Source organism: Myxine glutinosa, chromosome 3 (assembly GCF_964187855.1).
Source record: "Myxine glutinosa chromosome 3, kmMyxGlut1.1, whole genome shotgun sequence".
NCBI lineage: Eukaryota > Metazoa > Chordata > Myxini > Myxiniformes > Myxinidae > Myxine > Myxine glutinosa.
The window spans coordinates 191,333,746-191,352,895 of record NC_136263.1 but is presented as its reverse complement, the minus strand read 5'-3'; the positions used below and the strand labels follow the sequence as shown (position 1 = coordinate 191,352,895).

The following is a 19,150-nucleotide window of genomic DNA, read 5'->3' as shown; positions in this document are numbered from 1 at the left end:
TTGCCCCGCAAACTGGCCCTTCAGGTGTGCGGGGATTCTGGGGGGGGGCGCATGTGGCGGACACGAAAGCACTGACGTGGTGACATCACCCCGCACACCGAGTGGGGGTGGGCCACGCCCGGGAGAGAGGCGTGGCCTCACGATATACACGGGGCGCGCAGCCCTGAGAGTTCAGTGTTACAGTGAGCTCTTGAATAAAGACTCTTACAAATTACCGCGTTGTCCGCTTCCTCCTTGTTTACAAACAGCGCGCGTAACACCGCGCTTTACCCTCAAACTTTTGTTCCTGTGGTTGTGAAGTGTTTGTTCCTGTGGTTGTGAAGTGTTTGTTCCTGTGGTTGTGAAGTGTGTTTAATAACGTGGTGGTGAGGTGTTTTTAATTTCGTGGCCGTGACGTGTTTTTATTACGTGTTTTATGGCTGTGAGGTGTTTTTATTATGTGTTTTATGGCTGTGAGGTGTTTTTAATTTTGTGGTGGTGAGGTGTTTTTATTACGTGTTTTATGGCTGTGAGGTGTTTTGAATTTTTGGTGGTGAGTGGTTTTATTACGTGTTTTATGGCTGTGAGGTGTTTTTATTTCGTGTTTTATGGCTGTGAGGTGTTTTTATTTAAGTGTTTTATGGCTGTGAGGTGTTTTTATTTAAGTGTTTTATGGCTGTGAGGTGTTTTCAATTTCATGATGGTGAGGTGTTATTATTACGTGTTTTATGGCTGTGAGGTGTTTACAATTTCGTGGTGGTGAGGTGTTATTATTACGTGTTTTATGGCTGTGAGGTGTTTTCAATTTTGTGGTGGTGAGGTGTTATTATTACGTGTTTTATGGTTGTGAGGTGTTTTTATTACGTGTTTTATGGCTGTGAGGTGTTTTCAATTTCGTGGTGGTGAGGTGTTTTTATTGTGTGTTTTATGGTTGTGAGGTGTTTTTATTTCGTGTTTTATGGTTGTGAGGTGTTTTTATTACGTGTTTTATGGCTGTGAGGTGTTTTCAATTTCGTGGTGGTGAGGTGTTTTTATTTCGTGTTTTATGGCTGTGAGGTGTTTTTATTTCGTGTTTTATGGCTGTGAGGTGTTTTAAATTACGTGGTGGTGAGGTGTTTTTATTGTGTGTTTTATGGCTGTGAGGTGTTTTAAATTACGTGGTGGTGAGGTGTTTTTATTACGTGTTTTATGGCTGTGAGGCGTTTTGAATTACGTGGTGGTGAGGTGTTTTTATTACGTGTTTTATGGCTGTGAGGCGTTTTGAATTACGTGGTGGTGAGGTGTTTTTATTGTGTGTTTTATGGCTGTGAGGTGTTTTAAATTACGTGGTGGTGAGGTGTTTTTATTATGTGTTTTATGGCTGTGAGGCGTTTTGAATTACGTGGTGGTGAGGTGTTTTTATTACGTGTTTTATGGCTGTGAGGTGTTTTAAATTACGTGGTGGTGAGGTGTTTTTATTATGTGTTTTATGGCTGTGAGGTGTTTTAAATTATGTGGCGGTGAGGTGTTTTTATTACGTGTTTTATGGCTGTGAGGAGTTTTGAATTACGTGGTGGTGAGGTGTTTTTATTATGTGTTTTATGGCTGTGAGGCGTTTTGAATTACGTGGTGGTGAGGTGTTTTTATTATGTGTTGTATGGATGTGAGGTGTTTTGAATTACGTGGCGGTGAGGTGTTTTTATTATGTGTTGTATGGATGTGAGGTGTTTTAAATTATGTGGCGGTGAGGTGTTTTTATTACGTGTTTTATGGCTGTGAGGCGTTTTGAATTACGTGGTGGTGAGGTGTTTTTATTATGTGTTTTATGGCTGTGAGGCGTTTTGAATTACGTGGCGGTGAGGTGTTTTTATTGCGTGTTTTATGGCTGTGAGGCGCTTTGAATTACGTGGTGGTGAGGTGTTTTTATTATGTGTTGTATGGATGTGAGGTGTTTTGAATTACGTGGCGGTGAGGTGTTTTTATTACGTGTTTTATGGCTGTGAGGCGTTTTGAATTACGTGGCGGTGAGGTGTTTTTATTGCGTGTTTTATGGCTGTGAGGTGTTTTGAATTACGTGGTGGTGAGGTGTTTTTATTATGTGTTTTATGGCTGTGAGGTGTTTTGAATTACGTGGTGGTGAGGTGTTTTGAATTGCGTGGTGGTGAGGTGTTTTGAATTACGTGGTGGTGAGGTGTTTTGAATTATGTGGTGGTGAGGTGTTTTGAATTACTTGGTGGTGAGGTGTTTTGAATTACTTGGTGGTGAGGTGTTTTGAATTACATGGTGGTGAGGTGTTTTGAATTACTTGGTGGTGAGGTGTTTTGAATTACGTGGTGGTGAGGTGTTTTGAATTATTTGGTGGTGAGGTGTTTTGAATTATTTGGTGGTGAGGTGTTTTGAATTACGTGGTGGTGAGGTGTTTTGAATTATTTGGTGGTGAGGTGTTTTGAATTACGTGGTGGTGAGGTGTTTTGAATTACGTGGTGGTGCGGTGTTTTGAATTACTTGGTGGTGAGGTGTTTTTAATTACGTGGTGGTGAGGTGTTTTAAATTACTTGGTGGTGAGGTGTTTTGAATTACGTGGTGGTGAGGTGTTTTAAATTACTTGGTGGTGAGGTGTTTTGAATTACTTGGTGGTGAGATGTTTTGAATTACTTGGTGGTGAGGTGTTTTGAATTACTTGGTGGTGAGGTGTTTTGAATTACTTGGTGGTGAGATGTTTTGAATTACTTGGTGGTGAGGTGTTTTGAATTACTTGGTGGTGAGATGTTTTGAATTACTTGGTGGTGAAATGTTTTGAATTACTTGGTGGTGAGGTGTTTTGAATTACTTGGTGGTGAGGTGTTTTGAATTATTTGGTGGTGAGGTGTTTTGAATTACTTGGTGGTGAGGTGTTTTGAATTACTTGGTGGTGAGATGTTTTGAATTACTTGGTGGTGAGATGTTTTGAATTACTTGGTTGTGAGATGTTTTGAATTACTTGGTGGTGAGGTGTTTTGAAGTACTTGGTGGTGAGGTGTTTTGAATTACTTGGTGGTGAGGTGTTTTGAATTACTTGGTGGTGAGATGTTTTGAATTACTTGGTGGTGAGGTGTTTTAAATTACTTGGTGGTGAGGTGTTTTGAATTATGTGGTGGTGAGATGTTTTGAATTACTTGGTGGTGAGATGTTTTGAATTACTTGGTGGTGAGGTGTTTTAAATTACTTGGTGGTGAGGTGTTTTGAATTATGTGGTGGTGGTGAGGGGTTTTGAATTACTTGGTGGTGAGGTGTTTTGAATTACATGGTGGTGAGGTGTTTTGTATTACGTGGTGGTGAGGTGTTTTGAATTACTTTGTGGTGAGGTGTTTTGAATTATGTGGTGGTGAGGTGTTTTGAATTACGTGGTGGTGAGGTGTTTTGAATTATGTGGTGGTGAGGTGTTTTGAATTACGTGGTGGTGAGGTGTTTTAAATTACTTGGTGGTGAGGTGTTTTGAATTATGTGGTGGTGAGATGTTTTGAATTACTTGGTGGTGAGGTGTTTTGAATTACTTGGTGGTGAGGTGTTTTAAATTACTTGGTGGTGAGGTGTTTTGAATTATGTGGTGGTGGTGAGGTGTTTTGAATTACTTGGTGGTGAGGTGTTTTGAATTATGTGGTGGTGAGGTGTTTTGAATTACATGGTGGTGAGGTGTTTTGTATTACGTGGTGGTGAGGTGTTTTGAATTACTTTGTGGTGAGGTGTTTTCAATTATGTGGTGGTGAGGTGTTTTGAATTACGTGGTGGTGAGGTGTTTTGAATTACGTGGTGGTGAGGTGTTTTGAATTACGTGGTGGTGAGGTGTTTTGAATTACGTGGTGGTGAGATGTTTTGAATTATGTGGTGGTGAGATGTTTTGAATTACGTGGTGGTGAGTTGTTTTGAATTACTTGGTGGTGAGGTGTTTTGAATTACATGGTGGTGAGGTGTTTTGAATTACTTGGTGGTGAGGTGTTTTGAATTACGTGGTGGTGAGATGTTTTGAATTACGTGGTGGTGAGGTGTTTTGAATTACTTGGTGGTGAGGTGTTTTGAATTACGTGGTGGTGAGGTTTTGAATTACTTGGTGGTGAGGTGTTTTGAATTACGTGGTGGTGAGGTGTTTTGAATTACTTGGTGGTGAGGTGTTTTGAATTACGTGGTGGTGAGGTGTTTTTAATTACGTGGTGGTGAGGTGTTTTGAATTAGGTGGTGATGAGGTGTTTTGAATTACTTGGTGGTGAGGTGTTTTAAATTACGTGGTGGTGAGGTGTTTTGAATTACTTGGTGGTGAGGTGTTTTGAATTACGTGGTGGTGAGGTGTTTTGAATTACGTGGTGGTGCGGTGTTTTGAATTATTTGGTGGTGAGGTGTTTTGAATTACGTGGTGGTGAGGTGTTTTGAATTATTTGGTGGTGAGGTGTTTTGAATTACGTGGTGGTGAGGTGTTTTGAATTACTTGGTGGTGAGGTGTTTTAAATTACGTGGTGGTGAGGTGTTTTGAATTACTTGGTGGTGAGGTGTTTTGAATTACGTGGTGGTGAGGTGTTTTGAATTACGTGGTGGTGCGGTGTTTTGAATTATTTGGTGGTGAGGTGTTTTGAATTATGTGGTGGTGAGGTGTTTTGAATTATTTGGTGGTGAGGTGTTTTGAATTACGTGGTGGTGAGGTGTTTTAAATTACTTGGTGGTGAGGTGTTTTGAATTACTTGGTGGTGAGATGTTTTGAATTACTTGGTGGTGAGGTGTTTTGAATGACTTGGTGGTGAGGTGTTTTGAATTACGTGGTGATGAGGTGTTTTGAATTACTTGGTGGTGAGGTGTTTTAAATTACGTGGTGGTGAGGTGTTTTGAATTACTTGGTGGTGAGGTGTTTTGAATTACGTGGTGGTGAGGTGTTTTGAATTACGTGGTGGTGCGGTGTTTTGAATTATTTGGTGGTGAGGTGTTTTGAATTACGTGGTGGTGAGGTGTTTTGAATTATTTGGTGGTGAGATGTTTTGAATTACGTGGTGGTGAGGTGTTTTGAATTACGTGGTGGTGAGGTGTTTTAAATTACTTGGTGGTGAGGTGTTTTGAATTACTTGGTGGTGAGATGTTTTGAATTACTTGGTGGTGAGGTGTTTTGAATTACTTGGTGGTGAGGTGTTTTGAATTACTTGGTGGTGAGATGTTTTGAATTACTTGGTGGTGAGGTGTTTTGAATTACGTGGTGGTGAGGTTTTGAATTACTTGGTGGTGAGGTGCTTTGAATTACGTGGTGGTGAGGTGTTTTGAATTACTTGGTGGTGAGGTGTTTTGAATTACGTGGTGGTGAGGTGTTTTGAATTACGTGGTGGTGAGGTGTTTTGAATTACTTGGTGGTGAGGTGTTTTGAATTACGTGGTGGTGAGGTTTTGAATTACTTGGTGGTGAGGTGTTTTGAATTACGTGGTGGTGAGGTGTTTTGAATTACTTGGTGGTGAGGTGTTTTGAATTACGTGGTGGTGAGGTGTTTTTAATTACGTGGTGGTGAGGTGTTTTGAATTACGTGGTGGTGAGGTGTTTTGAATTACGTGGTGGTGAGGTGTTTTGAATTACTTGGTGGTGAGGTGTTTTGAATGACTTGGTGGTGAGGTGTTTTGAATTACGTGGTGATGAGGTGTTTTGAATTACTTGGTGGTGAGGTGTTTTAAATTACGTGGTGATGAGGTGTTTTGAATTACGTGGTGGTGAGGTGTTTTAAATTACTTGGTGGTGAGGTGTTTTGAATTACTTGGTGGTGAGATGTTTTGAATTACTTGGTGGTGAGGTGTTTTGAATGACTTGGTGGTGAGGTGTTTTGAATTATGTGGTGATGAGGTGTTTTGAATTACTTGGTGGTGAGGTGTTTTAAATTACGTGGTGGTGAGGTGTTTTGAATTACTTGGTGGTGAGGTGTTTTGAATTACGTGGTGGTGAGGTGTTTTGAATTACGTGGTGGTGCGGTGTTTTGAATTATTTGGTGGTGAGGTGTTTTGAATTACGTGGTGGTGAGGTGTTTTGAATTATTTGGTGGTGAGATGTTTTGAATTACGTGGTGGTGAGGTGTTTTGAATTACTTGGTGGTGAGGTGTTTTAAATTACGTGGTGGTGAGGTGTTTTGAATTACTTGGTGGTGAGGTGTTTTGAATTACGTGGTGGTGAGGTGTTTTGAATTACGTGGTGGTGCGGTGTTTTGAATTATTTGGTGGTGAGGTGTTTTGAATTACGTGGTGGTGAGGTGTTTTGAATTATTTGGTGGTGAGGTGTTTTGAATTACGTGGTGGTGAGGTGTTTTGAATTATTTGGTGGTGAGGTGTTTTGAATTATGTGGTGGTGAGGTGTTTTGAATTACTTGGTGGTGAGGTGTTTTGAATTACTTGGTGGTGAGGTGTTTTGAATTACATGGTGGTGAGGTGTTTTGAATTACTTGGTGGTGAGGTGTTTTGAATTACGTGGTGGTGAGGTGTTTTGAATTATTTGGTGCTGAGGTGTTTTGAATTATTTGGTGGTGAGGTGTTTTGAATTACGTGGTGGTGAGGTGTTTTGAATTATTTGGTGGTGAGGTGTTTTGAATTACGTGGTGGTGAGGTGTTTTGAATTACGTGGTGGTGCGGTGTTTTGAATTACTTGGTGGTGAGGTGTTTTTAATTACGTGGTGGTGAGGTGTTTTAAATTACTTGGTGGTGAGGTGTTTTGAATTACGTGGTGGTGAGGTGTTTTAAATTACTTGGTGGTGAGGTGTTTTGAATTACTTGGTGGTGAGATGTTTTGAATTACTTGGTGGTGAGGTGTTTTGAATTACTTGGTGGTGAGGTGTTTTGAATTACTTGGTGGTGAGATGTTTTGAATTACTTGGTGGTGAGGTGTTTTGAATTACGTGGTGGTGAGGTTTTGAATTACTTGGTGGTGAGGTGTTTTGAATTACGTGGTGGTGAGGTGTTTTGAATTACTTGGTGGTGAGGTGTTTTGAATTACGTGGTGGTGAGGTGTTTTGAATTACGTGGTGGTGAGGTGTTTTGAATTACTTGGTGGTGAGGTGTTTTGAATTACGTGGTGGTGAGGTTTTGAATTACTTGGTGGTGAGGTGTTTTGAATTACGTGGTGGTGAGGTGTTTTGAATTACTTGGTGGTGAGGTGTTTTGAATTACGTGGTGGTGAGGTGTTTTTAATTACGTGGTGGTGAGGTGTTTTGAATTACGTGGTGGTGAGGTGTTTTGAATTACTTGGTGGTGAGGTGTTTTGAATGACTTGGTGGTGAGGTGTTTTGAATTACGTGGTGATGAGGTGTTTTGAATTACTTGGTGGTGAGGTGTTTTAAATTACGTGGTGGTGAGGTGTTTTGAATTACTTGGTGGTGAGGTGTTTTGAATTACGTGGTGGTGAGGTGTTTTGAATTACGTGGTGGTGCGGTGTTTTGAATTATTTGGTGGTGAGGTGTTTTGAATTACGTGGTGGTGAGGTGTTTTGAATTATTTGGTGGTGATGTGTTTTGAATTACGTGGTGGTGAGGTGTTTTGAATTACTTGGTGGTGAGGTATTTTAAATTACGTGGTGGTGAGGTGTTTTGAATTACTTGGTGGTGAGGTGTTTTGAATTACGTGGTGGTGAGGTGTTTTGAATTACGTGGTGGTGCGGTGTTTTGAATTATTTGGTGGTGAGGTGTTTTGAATTACGTGGTGGTGAGGTGTTTTGAATTATTTGGTGGTGAGGTGTTTTGAATTACGTGGTGGTGAGGTGTTTTGAATTATTTGGTGGTGAGGTGTTTTGAATTATGTGGTGGTGAGGTGTTTTGAATTACTTGGTGGTGAGGTGTTTTGAATTACTTGGTGGTGAGGTGTTTTGAATTACATGGTGGTGAGGTGTTTTGAATTACTTGGTGGTGAGGTGTTTTGGATTACGTGGTGGTGAGGTGTTTTGAATTATTTGGTGGTGAGGTGTTTTGAATTATTTGGTGGTGAGGTGTTTTGAATTACGTGGTGGTGAGGTGTTTTGAATTATTTGGTGGTGAGGTGTTTTGAATTACGTGGTGGTGAGGTGTTTTGAATTATTTGGTGGTGAGGTGTTTTGAATTAGGTGGTGGTGAGGTGTTTTAAATTACTTGGTGGTGAGGTGTTTTGAATTACGTGGTGGTGAGGTGTTTTGAATTACGTGGTCGTGCGGTGTTTTGAATTATTTGGTGGTGAGGTGTTTTGAATTACGTGGTGGTGAGGTGTTTTGAATTATTTGGTGGTGAGGTGTTTTGAATTATGTGGTGGTGAGGTGTTTTGAATTACTTGGTGGTGAGGTGTTTTAAATTACGTGGTGGTGAGGTGTTTTGAATTACTTGGTGGTGAGGTGTTTTGAATTACGTGGTGGTGAGGTGTTTTGAATTACGTGGTGGTGTGGTGTTTTGAATTATTTGGTGGTGAGGTGTTTTGAATTACGTGGTGGTGAGGTGTTTTGAATTATTTGGTGGTGAGGTGTTTTGAATTACGTGGTGGTGAGGTGTTTTGAATTATTTGGTGGTGAGGTGTTTTGCATTATGTGGTGGTGAGGTGTTTTGAATTACTTGGTGGTGAGGTGTTTTGAATTACTTGGTGGTGAGGTGTTTTGAATTACATGGTGGTGAGGTGTTTTGAATTACTTGGTGGTGAGGTGTTTTGAATTACGTGGTGGTGAGGTGTTTTGAATTATGTGGTGGTGAGGTGTTTTGAATTACTTTGTGGTGAGGTGTTTTGAATTATGTGGTGGTGAGGTGTTTTGAATTACGTGGTGGTGAGGTGTTTTGAATTACGTGGTGGTGAGGTGTTTTGAATTACGTGGTGGTGAGATGTTTTGAATTACGTGGTGGTGAGGTGTTTTGAATTATTTGGTGGTGAGGTGTTTTGAATTATTTGGTGGTGAGGTGTTTTGAATTACGTGGTGGTGAGGTGTTTTGAATTATTTGGTGGTGAGGTGTTTTGAATTACGTGGTGGTGAGGTGTTTTGAATTATTTGGTGGTGAGGTGTTTTGAATTACGTGGTGGTGAGGTGTTTTAAATTACTTGGTGGTGAGGTGTTTTGAATTACGTGGTGGTGAGGTGTTTTGAATTACGTGGTGGTGCGGTGTTTTGAATTATTTGGTGGTGAGGTGTTTTGAATTACGTGGTGGTGAGGTGTTTTGAATTATTTGGTGGTGAGGTGTTTTGAATTATGTGGTGGTGAGGTGTTTTGAATTACTTGGTGGTGAGGTGTTTTAAATTACGTGGTGGTGAGGTGTTTTGAATTACTTGGTGGTGAGGTGTTTTGAATTACGTGGTGGTGAGGTGTTTTGAATTACGTGGTGGTGTGGTGTTTTGAATTATTTGGTGGTGAGGTGTTTTGAATTACGTGGTGGTGAGGTGTTTTGAATTATTTGGTGGTGAGGTGTTTTGAATTATTTGGTGGTGAGGTGTTTTGAATTATGTGGTGGTGAGGTGTTTTGAATTATTTGGTGGTGAGGTGTTTTGAATTACGTGGTGGTGAGGTGTTTTGAATTATTTGGTGGTGAGGTGTTTTGAATTACGTGGTGGTGAGGTGTTTTAAATTACTTGGTGGTGAGGTGTTTTGAATTACGTGGTGGTGAGGTGTTTTGAATTACGTGGTGGTGTGGTGTTTTGAATTATTTGGTGGTGAGGTGTTTTGAATTATGTGGTGGTGAGGTGTTTTGAATTATTTGGTGGTGAGGTGTTTTGAATTATGTGGTGGTGAGGTGTTTTGAATTACTTGGTGGTGAGGTGTTTTGAATTACTTGGTGGTGAGGTGTTTTAAATTACGTGGTGGTGAGGTGTTTTGAATTACTTGGTGGTGAGGTGTTTTGAATTATGTGGTGGTGAGGTGTTTTGAATTACGTGGTGGTGTGGTGTTTTGAATTATTTGGTGGTGAGGTGTTTTGAATTACGTGGTGGTGAGGTGTTTTGAATTATTTGGTGGTGAGGTGTTTTGAATTACGTGGTGGTGAGGTGTTTTGAATTATTTGGTGGTGAGGTGTTTTGAATTATGTGGTGGTGAGGTGTTTTGAATTACTTGGTGGTGAGGTGTTTTGAATTACTTGGTGGTGAGGTGTTTTGAATTACATGGTGGTGAGGTGTTTTGAATTACTTGGTGGTGAGGTGTTTTGAATTACGTGGTGGTGAGGTGTTTTGAATTATGTGGTGGTGAGGTGTTTTGAATTACTTTGTGGTGAGGTGTTTTGAATTATGTGGTGGTGAGGTGTTTTGAATTACGTGGTGGTGAGGTGTTTTGAATTACGTGGTGGTGAGGTGTTTTGAATTACGTGGTGGTGAGATGTTTTGAATTACGTGGTGGTGAGGTGTTTTGAATTACGTGGTGGTGAGGTGTTTTGAATTACGTGGTGGTGAGGTGTTTTGAATTACGTGGTGGTGAGGTGTTTTGAATTACGTGGTGGTGAGGTATTTTGAATTACGTGGTGGTGAGGTGTTTTGAATTACGTGGTGGTGAGGTGTAATCGTCCCAAACTTCCAGTCTGCACCAACCCCTCCCCTATGTATGTGCTCAGGGGTTCTTTCTTGAAAAAAAAACATTCAACCCGAATCTTCAACCTAAATTGCCCATAAAAATGTAATATCACAAACACAACAAATACATTTGTGCAAAATAATTGTTTGTATTATGATTGGTCAAAATCATGACTACACAGCAACTCAGGTACAGTCATTATCCTCAGGTAAAATAAGCCCGTTCCCCAGTAACGACGCTTGGTGAGGCGAGCGCAGCCAAGCTAGTATATATATATATACACACACATACATACATACACACACATACATACATACATACATACATACATACACCAACATTTTTTGAAGGTTTCCATTTTTAAAATATGGTACTCTTTGCATTTCTATTCTACCATCTGGATTATCCACACATCAATAACATGTGTAAAGCATGAACATTTTTAATGAAAAGGAAACATTTTTAATGAATGGGATATAATCTTGGAAGAAGCGATTTCATGAATGTGCTCTACTTCATAACCAACAATTGTATCAGACATGTTGATGAATCAAAATTCAGGGTCAAGTATCAAACAAAAGTAGTTTGTTTGGCAAAATGTAAAGCAGGTGTAATGAGAAAATTCCCAATTACAAGATTGTTGATGAAGTGAAGTCTTTCTTACCTATGCCTCCTCTGGTACTCGTGTCAAACTCCATGTACTTCTCTGCACATCAGAATAAAACCAAGTAAAGTGCAATTACCGCAAGTAATGATTTGCAATTCTTTAAGAATTTAGCTTTGTGCTTCAGAAAGCATTTGGAAACAAATAAATTCAATATGAACCATGAACGAGAAATCAAAGATTGAATAACTTCGCCCGGATTTGTTTTGTGTGGATTTGTCGGACGTATTTTATCGACGAATTCCCATTCTAGTTGTGCTGTACATACTTTATAGAGGTACTCGGTTGAAAAAAGATGTGTACTACTGGCTACAAAGAGGTGGCGCTTGTGGCATATGCCAGCACACTCTATGCAGACAAACCGACAGATAGACAAGCTGAACACTTTACGTTTTGTATCTCACTGATAGGCCAGATCTGGATTCGGACCTGAAACAAAATCTAACTCGATGGTATTCATAGAATACTGTTATGAATTTGGTAATGCAACATCTAGAGCTAGGTAGATCTGAATAGGTAGGTATTCGGCTGTCGTGACAGGGACTCTACATGTAATAAGTTCTTGATGTTTAGGCGTTTGTCGGGGTAAGATGTATGATTGTGGATCTACCTGGAGGTCCGAGTGTTAAATAGTGAGGGATTAAAGGTAACGCCCCTGTGAGTCTCACCTAGTAGTCAAACCTTTGTCCATTATGGCACTGCAAACCACATAAACATTAGTTAGGTCCTTAGCGCAACATTAAATAATCCCCTTTCCCTGACAAGGACTTCGTATTAAATTGACAGGAAACCAGGTCAAAAACACCGCCATGATTGGCCGCCACCGTGTACACCTCCAAAAGGCCTACAAACCTGGCCGGCACGTGTTATGCCAGGACCGCAGGGTCGCGTAACGGGGGAGATGTCAGGAGTCGCGGGAGGCTTTGATTGGCTGAGGAGTGCGGAATGTGACGTCATCGGCCACCAATATAGGCGACGGTCGGACGCCATTTCAAGAGTTCGCCAGTTGAGTTGAGTTCGTGGCAGGCACTGGCAGACGCAGGCAGGCACCAGAGAGTTGAGCGGTGGTGGAGAGTTGGAGAGGACACGCCATTCCAGTCGCAGTTCGAGTGCAGTTCGGGTTGTAAGGAGTCGCAGGAGACACACGAGAGCACACCCAGTTGGCACTGAGCAGTTCGTTGGCACTTGGCTGCCAGCACTCCCGCGTCGAGTCGAGTGGAGTTGAAAGGAGTCCTTCCTGTCCCTGGTCAAGTGGAGCCGCTGGCCTGCGTCGGACGCGTGGTGCTTGGAGCGAGGGGCCTCGTGGTGTGCGATCGGGCCGGAAGGAGCGGTGCTGGACACCAACAATACAAGACGACAAAGACAGATAAGCCCGATCTCCGCGTATATTTTGAACGACGGGACGTGTTATTTTCGTGATTAATCTCCCTCGTTTGTGTTTGCTGTCAGTCGTGTGGGGACGTCCCGATTTAGGTTTATTAGAATTATTAGATTTACCGGCGGGCTTTTTCACTGGCTTTACTTTTCCTAATAAACCCTTATATTACTTTTTGTACATAATATCTGAACGCAGTTTTCCTGGGTGTTTGATTTTAATAGATAAGGTTGCGGAGCCTTCGCTGCGCCCCGCCATTCCGCGCGTTGGTGTTGAACTTGAGTCCGCCATTGAGTGTTCGCCTCGGGAGTTAAAGTCTCGCAAATCGGTCATCCGTAACTGTGGTGTTAATCACGGTTACGCGACAAGTGGTGTCAGGAGTGGGATTTGAACCCGTCGGACAAATTTTTTTGTCCGCGGCGAGACATCGACACGGTCGGACAAATTTTTTTGTCCGCGGGGCGACATCGACACGGTCGGGCGTACATTGCGCCCGACGTTCGAACGCAAAATTGTTATAGGCGAGGCGGAGAAATTTAGTAATCAATTGGGCATACGGAGCGCGATATCGCGTCTTCGTCAAATTTAAATTGTGTTACTGGAATTATTAAAATAAATACGCGCGCGGGAAACAATCTTCCGGAAAGCGGATGTCGGAAATTGACGAGATGGAAGTACGCAGCGAGGCCTCCGTCAGCGTCGGGAGTGAGCCGGAAATGGGGGATAAGGAGGATAGCGTTGGAATTTTCCCCGCCGCTGGGACGGCCCCGATAGATCTCCAGACCATAGTAAATTTAATAAATGCTCAGGGTGAGCGATTAGAGGGCCAAATGGGGATAATGAGGGACGAAGCGAGGGGTACTGGTGAGAAGTTAGACAATAATTTTGAGGAGTTAGACAAGAAAATCGGGAAGTTAGACAATAATTTTGAGGGGTTAGACAACGGGATAAAAGAGGTGAAAAATGGGTTAATGGGGGTAGAAAATAGAATGGCTGCCCAGGAGAATCAGATAGAGGGAGTGAAAAATGGGTTAGAGGGGTTAGAAAACAGTATGGAAGGAAAAATTGGGGAAATGGCACAGCAGCTGGGGGAACGAATTGATGGCATAGAAGGGAGAGTGCAAAACCAAATTACGGACAGACTGGGGAAATTTGAGGGTAAAGTAGAAACTCAAATGGGGGCACAGGAGAAGCCAAAGGTGGCAAAAATTGAATCGGAACGGGGGGAAGCTAGATTGGGAACAGGAGAGAGTACGGCCCATGCAGATGTGCACGGGGCTCAGGAGCCGGGAATGGCAAAATTGGGAATTGCACAGGGAATGGCAATTGAAGTAAATGGGGAGACCGCAGGTCCACAGGTGGATGGGGAATGTCCACAGGTGGATGGGGAATGTCCACAGGTGGATGGGGAATGTGTACAGGTAGAGGGGGAATGCCTGCAGGTAAACGTGGAGAGTCCACAGGTGAGCGGGGAAGGAAATTTGGAATGTGAGAGTTGTAATGGGGAATGTTTCCCACATTCTGGCCTGGTTGTTTATCGGGACCGTGTGGATGTCACAACACCCCAACCGGGGGATGAATTTGGAATTGTGCAGCACCAGGGCGGTGGTGCGGAGCAAGAGGGGGTAGAGTTTTTGGGGGTCCATGCGATAGAGCCGGACCGGGTATTTATTGGGGATATTGATCAAAGCCTGGCGGGGCCAGGAATGATTTGTAATGATGAGGATGATTTGATCCAGCGGCTGGAGACCTGTGACAGTCCCATGGAGGTAGAGCTTGTTCAGGCCCAAAGGAGTCTGGGGGAAGAGGTGAGTTGGTCCGAGGAGGTGGTTGGAATGACCGAGGGGACGCTCACTGTACACTGCTATTTGGAAACAGAGGCTCCAAAATTGGACAACCAGTTGGGGGAGTGTGTTGGCTCCGGGCTGGGTTTGGATCTTGGAGGATCGGGAGATAGAGCTTCTGGAGATTTGGTCCCTGTAGGGAATTTGGATCAACTGCAGGGAGGGGCAGAACAACCGGTGGTAGAGGTTGTTCCCTGCAGCTGCGGTTTGGCGGTGGGAATGAAAATTTGTAAAATAAAATTTAAAATAAAATTACAATGGGAACTTGATTTGGAGCAGCCATGGTTGGGATTGGTCCCCGGGCTGCGGGATCTGGACATGGAGAGGTCATGGGTGATGGCCTCGGGCAAAAGTTGCCCCTTTCAAAATTTGGGTATGCCGGCCAGCTGGGGGGCTGTGATGGCGAGATTTGGACGTGGGGTCCAGCCTTGGGTGTCGAGGTACGACCTGGGTCCCACGGGGGGTCTGGTGGAGTGTGGCGTCCCTTGTCCATCGGGGCGCCGTCCGAGCTGGTGGCTCGGGCCGGCAGGGTCACCGGACCCTGGTGGGGGTTAAGACCTCCAGGGAGGTCCGAGGTGGTTTCTCAAGCCTGGGATGGCAAATATTGAGGACCACTAGGGGGAGGTGTTGTGGGTCGCGCTTTGGTGGTGGCACCGCAGATGGCCAGCTTGGGCCTGATGTAGTGATCACCCGGGCATGCGACCTGACACCCTCTCCCTGAGACTCTGGGACAACCAGCATGTGGTGACCTGGCATGGTGGTTGGTCTATGGACGCGGGTCAAACCGAATGGACAGGGATGGAGATAGCCTGCCGGACAACCATTGGGGCATCTGTGGAACGTGATGGTGTGAGCGACCTTCCACAGATGCTCCGTTGTGATTTATGGACTCTCGGGTTGGGAAGAGAGCCATGGGGATGTGAATCGGGAGATGTGTAACGACGAGCCGAGCATATGGGCCATGCTCGGCTGGCATGTGTATGGCAAAGCATCCTTCTTTGGTGAGGTGAGTAAAAGGTGACAAATGGTTGGCATGGGTAATCTGTGGGTTAGATGCAAATTTAAGGGTGGATTTTGAAATGTCATGGTGGACACTGTACAGTGACGCCATTATTGATCCGGGTGTGTAGACCAAAGTGTTGGAGGCTGTGATGAAATTAATAGGGTAGCAAGACAGCTTTCAACTGGTTGCGGGGGCAACTGTGCTGATATTTGGGACGCGGGATGATGGGGATGTAGTTGTGTAGCCTGAGGGTCAACGTGGTGCTGTGCGTGTCCGAGGTGTGTGGACCATGTCTTCTGGGTGAGTCTCCTGGTGGAGCATGGCTGTTGACTGGACCTTGGTGTGGTCAAGTGTGGGTGAGCACTGGGGGGGGCTGCAGTTCTGTAGTCGGACTGGGGGATGATGGGGAGGTGCAGGGGACGTGGCTGTAGGGATGCCACGCACTGCGACCGTGCCCCCCAGGGCCGAGGTTGTGTGTGCGGTAGTGTGTGTTGTGGCAGCAAGTGCTCACCACATTGGCCAGCTGGGGCTGCTGCAGCTGTGTTCCTCGCAGGGGGGCCGAAGGATGGATGGTGGGTCGCACCCTTATGGACACTCATGGGCCATGTTGGCGTTTTGACTGCTCACCTTGTCCCGGTGACCCTTGCACGGTAGAGGTGCAGAGCTGTCGTGGCCATAGGTAGTTGTGTAGTGATGATCACCGTTGGATGCGGATCCACATACCTGCCAGTGTAGTGGGGACAAAAGAAAATTTGGAAGGATTTGGTAGGCCCGATGTGAAATTTGGGGAATTGTATGGGTGGATTGCACTTTGAACCTGACCAACCTGCAACTACCTGCACTTGAGGTGAGTGTTTTGAGGAGTACTGTCCCAGGCTTCAGGACTTGCTTGGGAAATTGGGGACATGTAATTTGGAGTTGGGAGGTGAGAGCGAGTGATGACATGGCCGGTGAGGGGATGGAATGGGAGCCACAGTGTCTTGTGGGTGGCGTATGTTTTTGTATTGTGGTTAGGTGTTTTGATGTGGTCGTGAGAGTGGAACCTGGAGAGTGAGTGATGATTATTGGAGATAATGAGGGGCGATAAATTGTGCTTTTTGGAAATGTGCTAATGGAAATGTGTAAGGATTCAATGATTCGAACTGTGAATGGGATTTCACATTGGCAGGCCATGGCAAGCCTTGTAACACCTTTTACACCATCTATGAATTGTACTGAATTGTGCTGAGTTGTGTGGAGAATTGAATGGCAGCGGGGGAGGAAGTGTGTTTTGGGGTCTTGTGGGTGGGGAAGGTGTGTGTGTCCGCAGGTACAGAGCAAGCTCTGAGGAGCGATGCCTGCGGGCCCCCCTCTGCGGCAATTACCCCTGGCAGCCGGTGGTAACTGGAAATTGGAGCTCGTCGGTGGAGGGTCTGGTTGGGCGCCGCGGGGTGAGGAAGTCCCCCGGTGACCCGTGTTGCTGCGTGAAAGCAGGAGGCAAAGGAGCCTGGTGTGTGTGGAGACCCTCACCGGCGAGGTAACGGCGGAAAGGGGCTGTTGGGCTGTCACGGGGCCAAGAGGTAAAGGGGGGGGGGGCAATGAATTTGTAAGTCGGTTGACTTGTTTTTGGGACTGCGGGCACCACAGCCTGATGCGCCCCCACCATCTTTTGTGCGGTACCTCCCCGCTGCCTAGTTGAGGAATGCACACACACGTGAATGACATCAATGCCATGGTCCTGCAGGGGGTGTATTGGGAATAAGTGCTTCGTTGATTTTTGAAATGCCTTGATGACCTATGGAATGAGAATGAGTGGTTAAGGGGTCTGTGTTGCATGAATGTGGGCGAAATCCACCGAGCCGTGTCACTCACCTGTAACATCTGGACAGGGCCGTGGAAATTTAGGGGGGATGCATTGGGGATGGCCCCGCAGGTAAGGTTGTGTCTTGTGGCATCCACCGGGGGACGCGGTCTGTAGACCGGGGTATGTACAAAGGTTAGAGTTTTGAGTTTTGGAAAGATGGTTAAGTTTTGTGGTTAAGTTAGTGTTGTGTGTTGTTGTTTCCTCCCTCCACAGGAACAACGAAGAAGATGTACATACTTGCATGATGGTTAAGGGGTTCAGCATGTTAAGGAAGTGTAGGTAGGTAGTCCGACTCACTTCCCACAGCCCTTCCTGATTTATTTCATAGGTTAATTAAGTGTGTGACAGTAAGTGTTAAGGCTGGAATGGTAGCCCTGCGGTGAACCTTGCAGGAGCTACGGTTCCAGGGGGGGGGCTGTGTTATGAATTTGGTAATGCAACATCTAGAGCTAGGTAGATCTGAATAGGTAGGTATTCGGCTGTCGTGACAGGGACTCTACATGTAATAAGTTCTTGATGTTTAGGCGTTTGTCGGGGTAAGATGTATGATTGTGGATCTACCTGGAGGTCCGAGTGTTAAATAGTGAGGGATTAAAGGTAACGCCCCTGTGAGTCTCACCTAGTAGTCAAACCTTTGTCCATTATGGCACTGCAAACCACATAAACATTAGTTAGGTCCTTAGCGCAACATTAAATAATCCCCTTTCCCTGACAAGGACTTCGTATTAAATTGACAGGAAACCAGGTCAAAAACACCGCCATGATTGGCCGCCACCGTGTACACCTCCAAAAGGCCTACAAACCTGGCCGGCACGTGTTATGCCAGGACCGCAGGGTCGCGTAACGGGGGAGATGTCAGGAGTCGCGGGAGGCTTTGATTGGCTGAGGAGTGCGGAATGTGACGTCATCGGCCACCAATATAGGCGACGGTCGGACGCCATTTCAAGAGTTCGCCAGTTGAGTTGAGTTCGTGGCAGGCACTGGCAGACGCAGGCAGGCACCAGAGAGTTGAGCGGTGGTGGAGAGTTGGAGAGGACACGCCATTCCAGTCGCAGTTCGAGTGCAGTTCGGGTTGTAAGGAGTCGCAGGAGACACACGAGAGCACACCCAGTTGGCACTGAGCAGTTCGTTGGCACTTGGCTGCCAGCACTCCCGCGTCGAGTCGAGTGGAGTTGAAAGGAGTCCTTCCTGTCCCTGGTCAAGTGGAGCCGCTGGCCTGCGTCGGACGCGTGGTGCTTGGAGCGAGGGGCCTCGTGGTGTGCGATCGGGCCGGAAGGAGCGGTGCTGGACACCAACAATACAAGACGACAAAGACAGATAAGCCCGATCTCCGCGTATATTTTGAACGACGGGACGTGTTATTTTCGTGATTAATCTCCCTCGTTTGTGTTTGCTGTCAGTCGTGTGGGGACGTCCCGATTTAGGTTTATTAGAATTATTAGATTTACCGGCGGGCTTTTTCACTGGCTTTACTTTTCCTAATAAACCCTTATATTACTTTTTGTACATAATATCTGAACGCAGTTTTCCTGGGTGTTTGATTTTAATAGATAAGGTTGCGGAGCCTTCGCTGCGCCCCGCCATTCCGCGCGTTGGTGTTGAACTTGAGTCCGCCATTGAGTGTTCGCCTCGGGAGTTAAAGTCTCGCAAATCGGTCATCCGTAACTGTGGTGTTAATCACGGTTACGCGACAATACTTACCCTGCGCAGTCAAGTTATTGTGAGGCAACTCTTCTGTTTTTGAACATTTTTTTTTCTTTGATCCAATATGGCTGCCAGACCACGTGAGCGATGACATCATCAATTTATATTCTCTAATATAATTGTTGCGTAGATCACGCCCAATACAATTCAAACTGATCAGACTAAGTGTTATCCCTCTCGAATTATGATGTCATAACAAAGGCATCGATGACATCATCATTAAGATATCTTATTCCCCATGGGGAGTACTTGACAATGAGCCATGTCTCAATTTTTTCCA

At 44.8% G+C, this 19,150-nt stretch overlaps 1 protein-coding gene across 1 annotated transcript in view; it reads right to left on the bottom strand.

Annotated features, from left to right (window-relative positions):
* Window positions 1-19,150, bottom strand: part of LOC137422937 (allograft inflammatory factor 1) — a 132,286-nt gene that overhangs the window by 24,262 nt on the left and 88,874 nt on the right. Inside the window, exon 7 of the mRNA XM_078774903.1 lies at window positions 11,102-11,143. Coding sequence (XP_078631029.1) covers window positions 11,102-11,143 — 42 coding nt within the window. The remainder of the gene's footprint in view (window positions 1-11,101; window positions 11,144-19,150) is intronic.